The sequence below is a fragment of the Myotis brandtii genome, unplaced genomic scaffold (genome assembly GCF_000412655.1).
Source record: "Myotis brandtii unplaced genomic scaffold, ASM41265v1 scaffold268, whole genome shotgun sequence".
Taxonomy (NCBI): domain Eukaryota; kingdom Metazoa; phylum Chordata; class Mammalia; order Chiroptera; family Vespertilionidae; genus Myotis; species Myotis brandtii.
In genome coordinates, this window is record NW_005360187.1 from 2,326,446 (window position 1) to 2,340,265 (window position 13,820).

Genomic DNA, 13,820 nt, shown 5'->3' on the forward strand with positions numbered 1-13,820 from the left:
CATGGAGGTTTGGCCAGCCTGGGTGAGGGACTGATGGCTGTTTTCAGGCTGGCCACACCCCCTTTAGGGTGGAGGGTCCCCACTGGGGTGTTTGGCCAGTCTGGGTGAGGGGCTGAGGGCTGTTTTCAGGCTGGCCAAGCTCCCCGGCGACGGAAGCTCCCAGTCTCTCCTTTTTTTTTTTTAATTCTGGGATTTACGTACCTTCTATAATTGAAACTTTGTTGCCTGAGTGGAGCTCAGAGCCGGCCAGGGCGGGTGGGAGGGAAAGTCTCCTGTGCTCCAGCTCTGTGGCCACGGCCGGCTGAAAGCAGGTATCTGGGGTTTATTTACCTTCTATAATTGAAACTTTGTTGCTTTGAGTGTAGCTTAGAGCCGGCAGCGGCAGGCAGGGAACCCTGGCTTCCTCCATCACTGGAGCAAGCAAGCCTCCTGCTTGTTCCAGCTCCGTGGCTGCCGGCCGCCATCTTTGTTGGCAGTTAATTTGCATATCTCGCTGATTAGCCAATGGGAGGTGTAGCGAAGGTATGGTCAATTACCATGTTTGTCTATTAGGTAAGATACTACAATTTGATTTAAAATAATAAAATCTATTTATGCCAGCTATTTTCGAGAAACTATTATTTAAAAAAAATTAAGTCTGTGCTTACTCAAATAGTCTATATAGCCATGAATCCCCACATGAGAAAGAAATATAACTTCAGTTCACCTAAGATAGAATGTATTATGCTAAGAAAGTATGCTAAGACTAAACATGTAAACATCAGGCTGTAGCTGATTGGGCCTATGGTGAAAAGAAGACTACTCCATCCTACCTCTCTGTGCTTCCTGTTGATGTGCCATCTAAATGCTACACAGCTGTGGCTGAGTGAATGTCTTCTATTTCCTTTCTCACTTTCCACACATAGGAACCTGTACTTAACATACAGCATAGGCTATATAGAAATAAAAATCTAAACTAAAATCTTGTAACTACTTCTACCAGTGAGCTCCTCCTTGTGTCCAGTACTGGTCTAGTAGGCTCAATATAGAAATTATAAGCCATCATCCATTTGAAAACACTTGTAATTTCTATTCCAGTGATCACATTAAATGATAACCCTTGACCAGGGTTTTGTGGAAAGGGATGCATTATTTCCCATTAACAATGAAATTGCAATTTTCTATTTTATTTTATTTATTTATTTTTTAATATATATTTTATTGATTTTTTACAGAGAAGAAGGGAGAGGGATAGAGAGTTAGAAACATCGACGAGAGAGAAACATCAATCAGCCGCCTCCTGCACACCCCCCACTGGGGATGTGCCCGCAACCAGGGTACATGCCCTTGACCGGAATCGAACCCGGGACCCTTGAGTCCGCAGGCCGACGCTCTATCTAATGAGCCAAACCGGTTCGGCGCAATTTTCTATTTTAATTGCAAGATTCTATTTTAATTAACCCACCTCATCTCTATACTGGACTCTGCAAGTAAACAGACACTAAACTGGCCTTGGGTCATGTGCTGGAGTCAATATTGATTCAATGCAATCACATTTTATATATATACTTCTCTATAAAAAGGATTGCTGTTAATCATCTTGCATTGTCAGAGGTAGCGTCTATTGAGCATGTAGAAATATGCATTCATACACTTAATATAAGATCAATATTTTGTTAGAATTGATATATTTCAGTTAATTGAAATTTTTACTGTTTGGTTTTTTTAAACTGCTTTTCAGAATGCTAGCCATTGATAGATTGAAAGGTTATGTTCAGAGCAACTTTAAAGAATGTAGACTGAATTAAGGTTTTAGTTGCTAGGTAAAGTGAGAAATAGGAATTGTATAACAAGTCACATTTTAAGGAATACAGCTAAAGAACTATACCTTTTCAACCAGAACAGTTTGATTACCAAGTTCCTGTGAAAATTCCTTCTCCATAAAGGTCATATTCTTTGTAAAGGACATATGCTTTTAGACGATTGGGTAATGGAAGAAATGACATGAAGACAGGGCAGCACAAATGCAGACGTCCCATACACTTCCGGATCTTTAGGCGGCACAGATGTTTTAGGGAACGAGGGTTTGCTAAAATGAGAGAGACAGGCAGATTATCCAAAAGGAAAAAGAATTGATTTTTTTAAAGTGACTAGGGTTTAGTTAGCAAATGTATTTTATTATGCTTAAGCCATCAAGATTTTCATTTCCTGTGACAAAATGGGAATTTAATAGGGAAACAGCTTTTTACTTCTTACTCAACCCTTGTAGAGAATGATTTCAGAATCATGTCAAGTTAGAGTCCAAGGACCGGCAGCTGTTGTGGGTCTGGCCTGTGAGATCTGAAGTTCTTAAATCTGCCACCTCTACCTAGTCCTGGCCCTCAAGATCAGGCTAAAAACTCAGGAGGAAATTAAATGAAATTCTAATTTGACTTGGTTCTACTGTGACAGAATTTGGTTTGAAAAGGTCATTTGATATCTTTTCTCATCTATGTTTTTATTGCCATTTCATACCTTTTAATTCCTCTTTCTACACTGTTACATAGGATTAGGATAAAAATTTTACCTACCGATATAATAGTGCAAATTAAATATATTTACAAACTAACATTTTAAAGATAGGAGTAGTATTTTTCTTGGTTTCGTTAGGTCAAGTTTTTAATGAAGAGAAGAATGTTTTATCAACAAGAATTCAATTAGTATTTTTTGATAAGAATCTTCTGCAAGAATGATACTCACTCAAAATATTATGGATTTCTGACCAGAGCCTCTGTTTCTGGAGCACAGCTTTCAACTTAGAACATATCCGAACTTGATCAACATAATCAAGCATTATTCGAACAACCTTTCCAGAGAGATGTTGCAGCCATGATAAAGTTATTACTTCGCAGAACTGAGGAAGAAAATCAGAACTATGAAAACTAAGTATTTATTATTTAGCATAGTAATCAAAAGAGCAGTAAACTCAGAATGCAAGGTCTCAAGTTTCTCATTTATAAACCCAGGTGCTGAGCAAGAAAATCTATTTCTTAGCTCTAATATTTGGAAAAATATTTACTACTATGAATTCAGAGCTATGTGAGATGTAATGGAGGTGTGAAAGAGACTATTAGTAGTATATAGTATCTATTATCCCCTTTGGTTGGCCACGAGTAAAGGCTGTCTTTCACTTGTGCTGAGATGTGGCCACCTGGGTTCTAGCCAATGAGATGTAAATGGAAGTGTGAGCAACCCCCAGGATGCTCTTAAAGAAGAGCAAGGTGTGTGCTGCTTCCTCTGCCTGCCTTCCTGGTGACTGGAATGTGGATGCAGGTTTCTCTTGTGAATTTGTGGAGCTGTCCAATTAGAAGGCTGTTTACTTCCTGGCCTTTATTTATTTGAGAGGAATGGGCCATCTTATTAGAGCCACTGTTAATTTTGGGTTTTTATCATTTATAACCTACTCCCACCCTGTTACTTGAGGGATCTGATAGTTTCTATCTTCAAGTAATTCACATGGTCTTACAGATGTCCATGTAAGAAGTCAAGTAACACTATGTGAAAAGTCAGAAAATAATATAAGATATATGCCTAAATACCAAATCCTAAATTAATCATAACCTAAAAAATAAATCATACAATATTTTGCTTTTTACTTTTCAGAATTGATTCGAAGTACTTTGTTCGCTCACTTATTTTTAGATGTTCCTGAATTCAAGTGTCTATAGTGCATCTACTGTGTGCTAAGCACAGATCTGTAAGTTGAGGAAAGTGGTGAACAAGAGCTTACTTTCATGTATTTGTGGGGGAGACATAATCAGTAAAATTTAAAAAAATTCAGGAATGGTAAGTGCTATCAAAGAAATAAACTGTTACAAGAGAGTGATTAGGGAAGGGAACTTAGACAAGGGCCTATTTGAAGAAGTAATGTTTGAAATGAGACCTGAAGGGCGGCAGCTGTGTGAAAAGTGGGAAGAACTCAAGTTGGGGAAAGGGGAAGTCTGGTGTGATGAAAACCAAGAGAAAAATCCATTATTGTGATTCTGTTTGTTTTTTTTCATCGAAAAGGTGACTAAAGAAAACCATTTAATCAAATGTTAGTGCTAAAAGAGCCAGAAACTTAGGGGTGCAGGTATTGGGAACCCAGAAGCATTTTAGCTAGAGAACTTATTCAAAGAAAAAGCATCATGGATACAAGACCACCTTCATTCTTGAAAACATTGCTCAGATGTTGCTTCATTTGTGAAACTCCCTAAGTTGAGTTAAATCACCGTGGTTTTTGTTGTTCTGTTTCTGTACTTTTTACATCTTTCTACTATTGTGTTTTTCCCATTTAAAATCCAACAATGAGCTCTGGAGAGGATGAATGGAGTCTTCCCTAGTGCTATTTCAGGGCCATTGATAATGACAATATAAGGTGATACAGCTAATACTGTGGACTCACCAGAGTATCTTTGATAACTGTAGATGTCCAGCCCTCAAAATCATAGATACGATGAACTTTGTCTCCATGAGGACAATCAAAGCATCGTTCTGTGTCATATCCATAATTCAACAGCATCCTGAGCATGACTTCATCTTTGAGGGTGTATTGCAGTGCTGATGGGAAGTGTAACGGGTTGACTTTGCAGAAGTAATTTACGTTGGCCCCATGCCTTAGCAGCAGACTTATCAGCTCATAGTTGCCCATCCTTAGGGCTATCTGGAGGCAGTTAACTGGGTCTTGGTTAGGCAGGGCTCCAGCACTCAGAAGCAGCTTAACTGAAGAGAGGTCACCATTTGATACAGCAAAATACAAAGCTGACTTCCTCTGGTCATCATAGTGTTTGCGAATTCTCTGATCTAGCATGAAATTTACATCAAATCCAGCCTGGATGAGAAGTTCAAGGCATTCAGGGTGTGCTCCTGCTGCTGCACAGTGAACTGGACTGATGCCACTCCGCTTAATTGCAGCAAAATTCGTAACTGGAATCAAAATCTTTAGAGCTCTGAAAAAAATTTCAAAGTGCATAAAAAAGAAAAATATTTTTTTAAAAAGATGCAGCATTGTCCTGGCTGGGTAGCTCAGTTGGTAAGAGCATCATCCCAATACGCCAAGGTTGCGGGTTCAATCCCTAGTCAGGGCACATACAAGAATTAACCAATGAATGCATAAATAAGTGGAACAACAAATTCACATTTCTCTCTCTCCCTCTCCCTAAAAAAGATGCAGTATTAAAAAAAAGAGATGCAGCGTTAACATGTTTATGATGGTTTTATACTAGCACTGGATGGTATTAATATTAGGTGGTATTTAGAACCCCCAACCAAAAAAGCATAGTTCCCGATACTAAAAGCTCAGATACCAAGTAAAGCTAAATGAAACTACTGTCTAGATTACAAACTCAAAATTAGCCCAGGCAATGAGACTTGAGGCTCCTCATATTGCTTAAAGACCTGATAATAAAATAGTTTTATGTTGCCCTGACCGGTTTGGCTCAGTGGATAGAGCGTCGGTTTGCAGACTGAAGTGTCTCAGGTTTGATTCTGGTCAAGGGCATGTACCTTGGTTGCGGGCACATCCCCAGTAGGAGGTGTGCAGCTGATTGATGTTTCTCTCTCATCCATGTTTCTAACTCTATCCCTCTCCCTTCCTCTCTGTAAAAAATCAATAAAATATATTAAAAAATAGTTTTATGTCTTTTCAGTGGCTACAGAATGTGCCTGACTTCACCACTTTCTAGGTCAAGACTTTATCTTTAAAAAGGGGTATTGGAGCCCTGGCCAAGTAGCTCAGCTGGTTAGAGCATCATCCCAATACACTAAGGTTGTGGGTTCGATCCCCAATAAGGGCACATACAATAATCAACCAATGAATGTATAAATGAGTGGAATAAGAAATTGATGCTTCTCCCTCTCTTCCTCTCTCCCATCCCCTCTCTCTCAAAATCAAAAATTAATAAAAGGGATATTGGAGTTGCAGGATCAGAGATGAAGAATATAAAGTTCCCAGAAGCTGCTCCAAAAAAGTAGCTATTACTTATTTCTATTATTTTCAATAATGTAATTGAACTTACAACAAGTGGCCTCTGTCGGCTGCCACATGAATGGGTAGGTGGCCTGAATTCTTAGGGACATTGGCATCAGCTCCATACTCCAGCAAGAGAGTCACGGAGTCTGGATTTCCTCCACTAGCGGCTTCAAGTAAGATGGAAGAAGAATCTGAGGCCTGGCCACGAGCATTAGCTCCTAAGAGGAGAAAGATTCTTGTTATGCTTAAAGTCTTTTCCACTGTATTGATTAAGCATTCTTAAAAACATATTACCACTACCAAAAAGCAGTTATTGAACAGCCACGTTAGCAAAGCACTAAGAATCAACGAAATAAATGTACCTCCTGCTCAGGCAGTTTATAATCTAGTTGGGGAGGGGGGAATTGTGTAATCTCTATAAGTAGGTTGGCTTGCAGAGTAATTTTAGAATTTTTTTTTAACTTGGTAATTCCAGGAGAAATAATTTTATAAAAGGTTGTTTTATTTCCAGACCAGTTTACAAAAGCCCACCTAACTCAAAGCACACGTACATAGGATGTACTAACACTTCTGTTGAACTATGCCATCTATAGATGCTATGCTGGAAAGGGGCCTTTTTCTGTTTTAACTTGTACTTAGGGAGCTGTTCATAGTAAGAGACATTATAATTGTTTTTAGTTGAAGCTTCAGATTACTGATAGTGGAAAGGACAAACTGTAGCTCCCTGTATGGGAAGTGTCATGTGAGTGGTGTGGGTAATAAAAGAGTGCAGGCATATCTCAGAGATATTGTGGGTTTGGTCCCAGACCACCACATTATAGGGAGTATGGAAATAAAGCTACTCGTAATCTTTTTGCTGGTGGAAGGTCTTGTCTTCAATTTGTAAAAAACATAACATTGATGAAGCACAATATAGTGAAGTGCAATAAAACAAGGTGTGCCTGTGTAGGTACAGGCAAAATGCCCTCCAGAAGATCTCAGGGCTGGGGTTGTGAGAAAAACCAGGGTGTGAAGGAAGGAGAAAGGAGTTTGGGGTCAGCTGTGAAAGACCTCTCAGTAAAATGGGCTTTAAAGAAAGAGTAACATTGGAATGGACAAAAGGAGAGGAGAGCATTCTGGGTACATTCACCGCTCCCAAAAAAAGATGCAGTGACTTTGCCCTCGCCGATTTTCCTCAGTGGTTAGAGTGTCAGCCCTCAGACCAAAGGGTTGCAGGCTCATTCCCAGCCCCATGTGCGGGAGGCAACCGACTGTTATGTCTCTTTCACATCGGTGTTTCTCTGTGTCTCTTCTCCTCCCTCCCACTCTCTCTAAAATAATCAATGGAAAGAATATCCTTGGGTGGGGAGTAACAACAAAAAACATGCAGTGACTTTAATTTAGGACAGACTCCATGGTCATTAGAATATAGTGCTTGCCCAAGCAAGGATCCTGTTCCTAGAATGCAAGAAGAAATGTCTAATAAACTCCCATGTAATGAGTCTTCATTATGTACTGCTTCCTTTACATGCACAACAATTTCTAAAGTTCACAACATCCTAAGAAGTAGATGCCAATATCTTCGTTTTAAAGAAAAGAAGCGGAGGCACATTGAAGCAAAGCGACTTCCCCAGAGATGTACAGCTAGTAAGCAGGGTAGTCAGGATTGTGTGCAGGTGGGCCAGGCCAGGGCCCATTTCTCTGATACCATGTTGCTACTCAAGCAATGCAGATTAGTAAAGTAACTCAATTTGGAATGAGGCAGATGTGGGTTCAAATCTTGATTCTGCCATTTACTAGCTATGTCACTTTGTGCAAATAACTTTGTAAGGGGGTCATTTAAGGGGAATGCTCACTCACACCTCACTTAGGTCAACCAATGCTGGTTTCTTTGAAGGGTTAAAGATTTAACATCTGTTGGCACTCTTCTTTCTTTATATTTTAATCAGTGATCTATAGAAAAGGTTACTCTTTTTGTGTAAAGTATCCAATGCTGCTATTTTAGGATTTTCAGTAGCTAATTTTACCATACTAGTATACTTCTTTCAAGGATTTATATTAGGCTTAAGTAAAATGTTAACTACTATTATTTTGAAGCTCTCCATGAGGAGGAGAATGCTTACTAGTTTACCTATGGCATGTTTTTTGTTGTTACTCCCCACCCAAGGATATTCTTTCCATTGATTATTTTAGAGAGAGTGGGAGGGAGGAGAAGAGACACAGAGAAACACCGATGTGAAAGAGACATAACAGTCGGTTGCCTCCCGCACATGGGGCTGGGAATGAGCCTGCAACCCTTTGGTCTGAGGGCTGACACTCTAACCACTGATGGTATAGAAAATCTTGCTTTTGCCCTAACCGGTTTGGCTCAGTGGATAGTGTGACGGCCTGTGGACTGAAGAGTCCCAGGTTCGATTCCAGTCAAGGGCATGTACCTTGGTTTTGGGCACATCCCCTTTGGGAGGTGTGCAGGAGGCAGCTGATAGATGTTTCTCTCTCATCAATGTTTCTAACTCTCTATCCCTCTCCCTTCCTCTCTGTAAAAAAATCAATAAAATATATTTTTTAAAAAAGAAAATCTTGCTTTGCCCTAGTTGGTTTGGCTAGACCAGGCAGGCCAGGCCAGGGCCCATTTCTTTGATGTCATGTTGCCACTCAAGCAATGCAGGGTAGTAACATAATGTGATTTGGAATGAGGTGGGTTCGATCCCCAGCCCCCATCGGGGCACATGCGAGAGGCAACCAATTGATGTGTCTCTCTCACATTGATGTTATTCTCTCTCTCCCCCTCCTCCCCTTCCTCCCTTCCCCTTCTTAGTGAGGATTAAAAAGTAATTAATTAATTAAAAAGAGAAAACCTTGCCTTTCTGCAGTAATATTTCCATGATCTCGGTGTGCCCACTTTGGGCAGCAAGTGCAAGAGGAGTGAATCCGTAGGAGCTCTGTGGATCAGGGTGAGCTCCAGAAACCAGCATTAGTTTCACCAGGTCCCGTCTGCCCAGCCTGGCTGCTTCATGGAGAGCTGTCCTCTCGTTGGCACACTGCAAATTGACATCCGCCCCGTGTCTGATCAGCAAGGACGCCATGTCGTAGGAGTCGTGTAGAACAGCTAGGGAATTAGAAGGGAGGCAGGCATGTGTTCAACAGGAAATTAAGGCCAGAGTGCCCCTCAGGCTTCTTGAGGAGCTCTTCCTAACTACCCACATGTGCCAGCATTTTGTGTTTGGAAACAGATTATAAAATGAGGTATATATAAAATAATATGAATAGTGTTTTATATCAATAGGCTATTTGTTTTTCTGTAAGACATGACCAATTATTCATTGTCTATTGGTGGCTTATGTGGCTGAAAAACAGACACAAATTTTTCATTTATCATTTTTAAGTTTTAAGAGAATTGGAATGTCAGTACTCAGTATAGTCCTAGAAGTGCTTATAGCTGTTTTAAAAGTAGAAAAACAAAAGCAGCAATATTTAGGCAATTATTTTTAAGGTTACATTTTGTTAATTAAAATTCTCTAACTGGCTTTTCTGCATTTATGCTGTTAATCTTTAACCCTTCAAGATTCTAAAACACCTTAATTTATTCATCTCCATACCCATTTGCTAAATATTGGCATGGACTGAGGACTCTTGCTAGTGCCAGATGCTGAATCAGTATGAATTCTGCTCATAATAATGTGCCATAGAAAAGGCTCTAACTGCTCTAAGACCGAAATATAGAGTGCCAAGGGTGCTGGGTCATTTTTAATTAATTGAGCCGGCACTTAGTATGCCCTTTTATTCTGGAACACATATACTTTGTTTTGGAAATCATCTTCTTGACTTATTCCATTGTTGATGTACTGCTTCCACCTTGTCTGTTCTCCTTCTAGCATTCCTATTATTCCTATTATTCGTCCTTCTAGTTTTCTTATTTCCTTTTCTTTCCTCTTTCCCATTTCTTATCTTTTTATCTGGGAGCTTTCCTAAATTCCATCTCCCAGCATTTGTTTTAAGTTTTATTTCTGCTATCATATTTTTAATTTCCAAGCGTGTTTTTTGTTTTGTTCCTTAATCATTTTGGTAGCTTCTATTATTTCATTAATTTCTCTGAGGAAAATATAATTTTCTCCTATGTTTTATTATTCCTAAATAATCTATTTCCATGAAGTTGCTTATATTTCTTTTTCTTTTTTAAAATATATTTTTATTGATTTCAGAGAGGAAGGAAGAGGGGGAGAGAGATAGAAACATCAATGATGAGAGAGTATCATTGACTGGCTGCTGCCTGCATGCCCCACACTGGAGATCGAGTCCACAACTCAGGCATGTGCCTTGCTTGACCTGGAATTGAACCTTGACCTCCTGGTTCCTAGGTGGATGCTCAACCACTAAGCCATGTCAGCCAGGCTATATTTGTTTCTTGAAGACTTTCCTCAGATAGTTCTTGGCTCTCTGCTCATGATTAAGAGTTGGGGACTAAAGAGCTGATTAGAAATTCTAAACATTGGGTGGGACTTGTGGACTGTGGTCTTAACTATAGGTTGATATGCCTAGGCCATTTGTTGGGGAACTCCCAATTTCACTATTTTTCTTTCTTTCTTTTTGGTGATCAAATTCTTCAGAGAAACCTCCTCTTGGAGGGTAAAGTTCTGGCTGCCAGTTTATGGAATCCTGGTTAGGATGAAGGCTGGGAGGTCTCAGCCATATTTGCTTAATTCCTCCAGTATTTTTAATCCAGTACTCCCACCCTTGCCTAATATTCCCCAGTGCAGAATGGCTCTGTTTAAACTATCCAGAGAATAAATCAATTTTGCTGGGGTGGGGGGTAGGGGATCTGTCCCAGCAGGGTGGATTGGGAGAAGTGATCTAGAGGTCAGACTACTTGTTTCTTAATAGTTTTAAACCAACCCTCCTATTTTATTTATTTTTTAAAAATAAGATTCCTTTATTTATTTTCTTTTGTTAATCCCCACTAGAGGTTATTTTTTCCATTGATTTTTAGAGATAGTGGAAGGGAGGGGGAGGGACAGAGAGCTGATAGAGACACATGGATTAACTGCCTCCTGCATGCACCCCAACCAGGACCGGGGATCGAGCTTGCAACTGAGGTAAGTGCCCTTGACCAGAATCAAACACGGGACCCTTCAGTCCGCAGGCTGACACTCTATCCGCTGAGCCAATCCTCCGATTTTAGCTGCCTGTTCTTCCCTATGCTCCATGAGGTAACTATTGCCAATAATTTTCAGGTCATTTGATAGAATTGTGTTTTTTTTTGTCTTCCCCCAATTTAAGATGTGGTTTTCTTGTCACTATTCATTCTCTAGTTTTTAAAAAAATATATTTTTTCTTTATTGATTAAGGTATTACATATGTGTCCTTATCGCCCCATTGCCGCCCCACTCCCCACTCATGCCCTCACACCCCCCAAGTGCATACAAGTCTCTGGTTGATCTCTCCCTCTTACCTCCACCCTCCCCTACCTTCCCTCTGGGGTTTGAGCATCTGCTCGATGCTTCTCTGTCTCTGGATCTGTTTTTGTTCATCAGTTTATGTTGTTGATTAAAATCAACAAATGAGTGAGATCATGTGATACTTATCTTTCTCTGACTTATTTCACTTAGCATAATGCTCTTCAGTACCATCCAAGCTGTTGCAAATGGTAGGAGTTCCTTCCTTTTTACAGCAGCATAGTAGTCCATTGTGTAGATGTACCACAGTTTTTTAATCCACTCATCTGCTGATGGGCACTGAGGCTGTTTCCAAATCTTAGCTATTGTAAATTGTGCTGCTATGAACATAAGGGTGCATATATCCTTTCTGATTGGTGTTTCTAGTTTCTTGGGATATATTCCTAGAAGTGGGATCACTGGGTCAAATCATTCTCTAGTTTTTAAAACATTACGTTTTGTTGTCTCCTCTCATGTTCTTCCCATTCTTTTGTATCTTATCCCCATAAAACAATTACTTAACTTTAATTTTAGTGAATACTCAGGAGGGAGCTAAATTAGGCATTTGTATTCAATCTGCCATCTTTATCTGACTTTATCTGGCTGCTTCTTCCTGCTCTGCTTTCTTGCACCAGAATTAACCGGCTCAATTAAGGCACCATGCAAAATGATCAGTGCCTAACCTGGCAGAGGTTTTGCATCAGGCCACCTCACAGGCCAGTCTGTGGAGAGCTCCAGAGGGCCAGGTACCTATGTCTGATCTGCTGGGATGAAGTGACAGAGCTGCAGCTATGTACAAAAAGCTGCCTTTGACACCTGTGGGCATGCAGGAGACTCAGAGCCACAAACTCTTCCCCAGAGACAAGATGTTACTTTACCTGTAAGAAGAGGAGAGTTGCCTTCAAAATTCTTGGCATTTGGATTGCAGCCATTGAGAAGCAGAAAAGTGGCATTTTCTAAGAGGCAATTGCTGACAGCCAAAAAAAGTGGTGTTTCACCATTGTGGGTGGTTTGCTCCCACACACTGGGTTTTGAAGCTGAAATAAATCCATTAGACCACATAGGTTAAGATATAAAAATAAATGTGACATTTATTTCTCAAAAGTGTCAGAGGAGTTATAAAGGGAGTTTACCTTTCAGGGTTATTTCCAAAATGTTTGTATTTAATTGCACTGCAGCCTTATGCAGAGGAAGCCGGCCTATCTCATCTGCTTCATCAAAAGCGGAACCGTACTTGGTCAAGTGTAACAATGCATCTTCCTCACCTGTTAACAAGTCAAATGAGAACAGATTCACATTTGGCACACATACAGGGCAGCCTATGCTGCTCCAGAATTCTACCATCAGTGTTAGTAGATGAGACAACATAATTCAGTAATTCATCACCATCTTTTATGAAAGACAGATTTAAATGGCACAGGACAAACAGGCAGTATGGCCCTTCCTCTATCATTCCATCCACCACGGCCTGTGAATACCCATCACCTTGTTACATCAGAAAAACAGCCCTGTCCACCAAGACGCCTGGACTCTTTGCTAAATTGTTCTGAAGTATTTTCTCCTGGGAAAGACCACATCAGACTCTTGACAGTCAGCTGAGGACCCCATGTTGTGCAGCATTTGGGAGAAACCACTTCTAGGCTTCCAGAATGTAGAGGGAAATGCTGCCAGTTGTCATCACCTCTTACCACAAATTGAAGGGGATAGAATAGGAAGAGTACTTAACTGTCTCTATTGTTTCCACTATCTTCTTACAGTCAGTGCTCAAAAAGGAATGGAAGCTGCATAGGAAAGAAAAACAGGTAATTCCCAAGACTTAGGAAAACACTAAGATATTTGACATAAAACAAAAGGAAAGAGTAAAGGCAATAGTAGTTAACCAGGGATAAACTCATAGGGGAGGTAATGACTGGGGCTTAATAGAAATACTTCCAAAATGCAGTGGGAACCTCACATGTGCGTTTGGGGAAACTCCTCTCCCACGTGTCCTCCCTTTTACCGCAAGGACTGTGTCAAAGCCTGGATCACAGCAAGCCCTTAATCGTGTTTTCTGAACTGAATCAAACCTGCTAGGACTGAAATGTCACATTATCCCATGATAAAATTTAATGGCTACTCTATAATGTCAATGATTCTAGCCATAATTATTATTTAAAAATATAATAAATAATCCTGGTTTAAGTTTTAAAAAATAATCATGGCCAGAATTTGGGCTAAGAAAACACTATTGGCAGTTTCTAAACTAACATTTTTATTAAAATATTTAAAAATAAAGTTTCAAAGGTCACTTATGAATACATTATTTTTAAACCTAGAAAATAGAGATTGCTGCCGAACCGGTTTAGCTCAGTGGATAGAGCATCGGCCTGCGGACTGAAGGGTCCCAGGTTCGATTCCGGTCAAGGGCATGTACCTTGGTTGCAGGCATATCCCCAGTAGGG

General features: G+C 40.1%; 1 protein-coding gene across 1 annotated transcript in view; it reads right to left on the minus strand.

Moving 5' to 3' along the window:
* The window catches only part of ASB14 (ankyrin repeat and SOCS box containing 14), a 41,004-nt gene that overhangs the window by 21,082 nt on the left and 6,102 nt on the right, over nt 1-13,820 (minus strand). Inside the window, exons 2-9 of the mRNA XM_005868381.2 lie at nt 13,110-13,160; nt 12,513-12,649; nt 12,258-12,416; nt 8,811-9,056; nt 6,015-6,186; nt 4,403-4,946; nt 2,719-2,872; nt 1,868-2,068 (exon numbers count right to left, since the gene is read on the minus strand). Of these exons, the coding sequence (XP_005868443.1) occupies nt 1,890-2,068; nt 2,719-2,872; nt 4,403-4,946; nt 6,015-6,186; nt 8,811-9,056; nt 12,258-12,416; nt 12,513-12,649; nt 13,110-13,160 (1,642 nt within the window). The 3' untranslated portion in view covers nt 1,868-1,889. The remainder of the gene's footprint in view (nt 1-1,867; nt 2,069-2,718; nt 2,873-4,402; nt 4,947-6,014; nt 6,187-8,810; nt 9,057-12,257; nt 12,417-12,512; nt 12,650-13,109; nt 13,161-13,820) is intronic.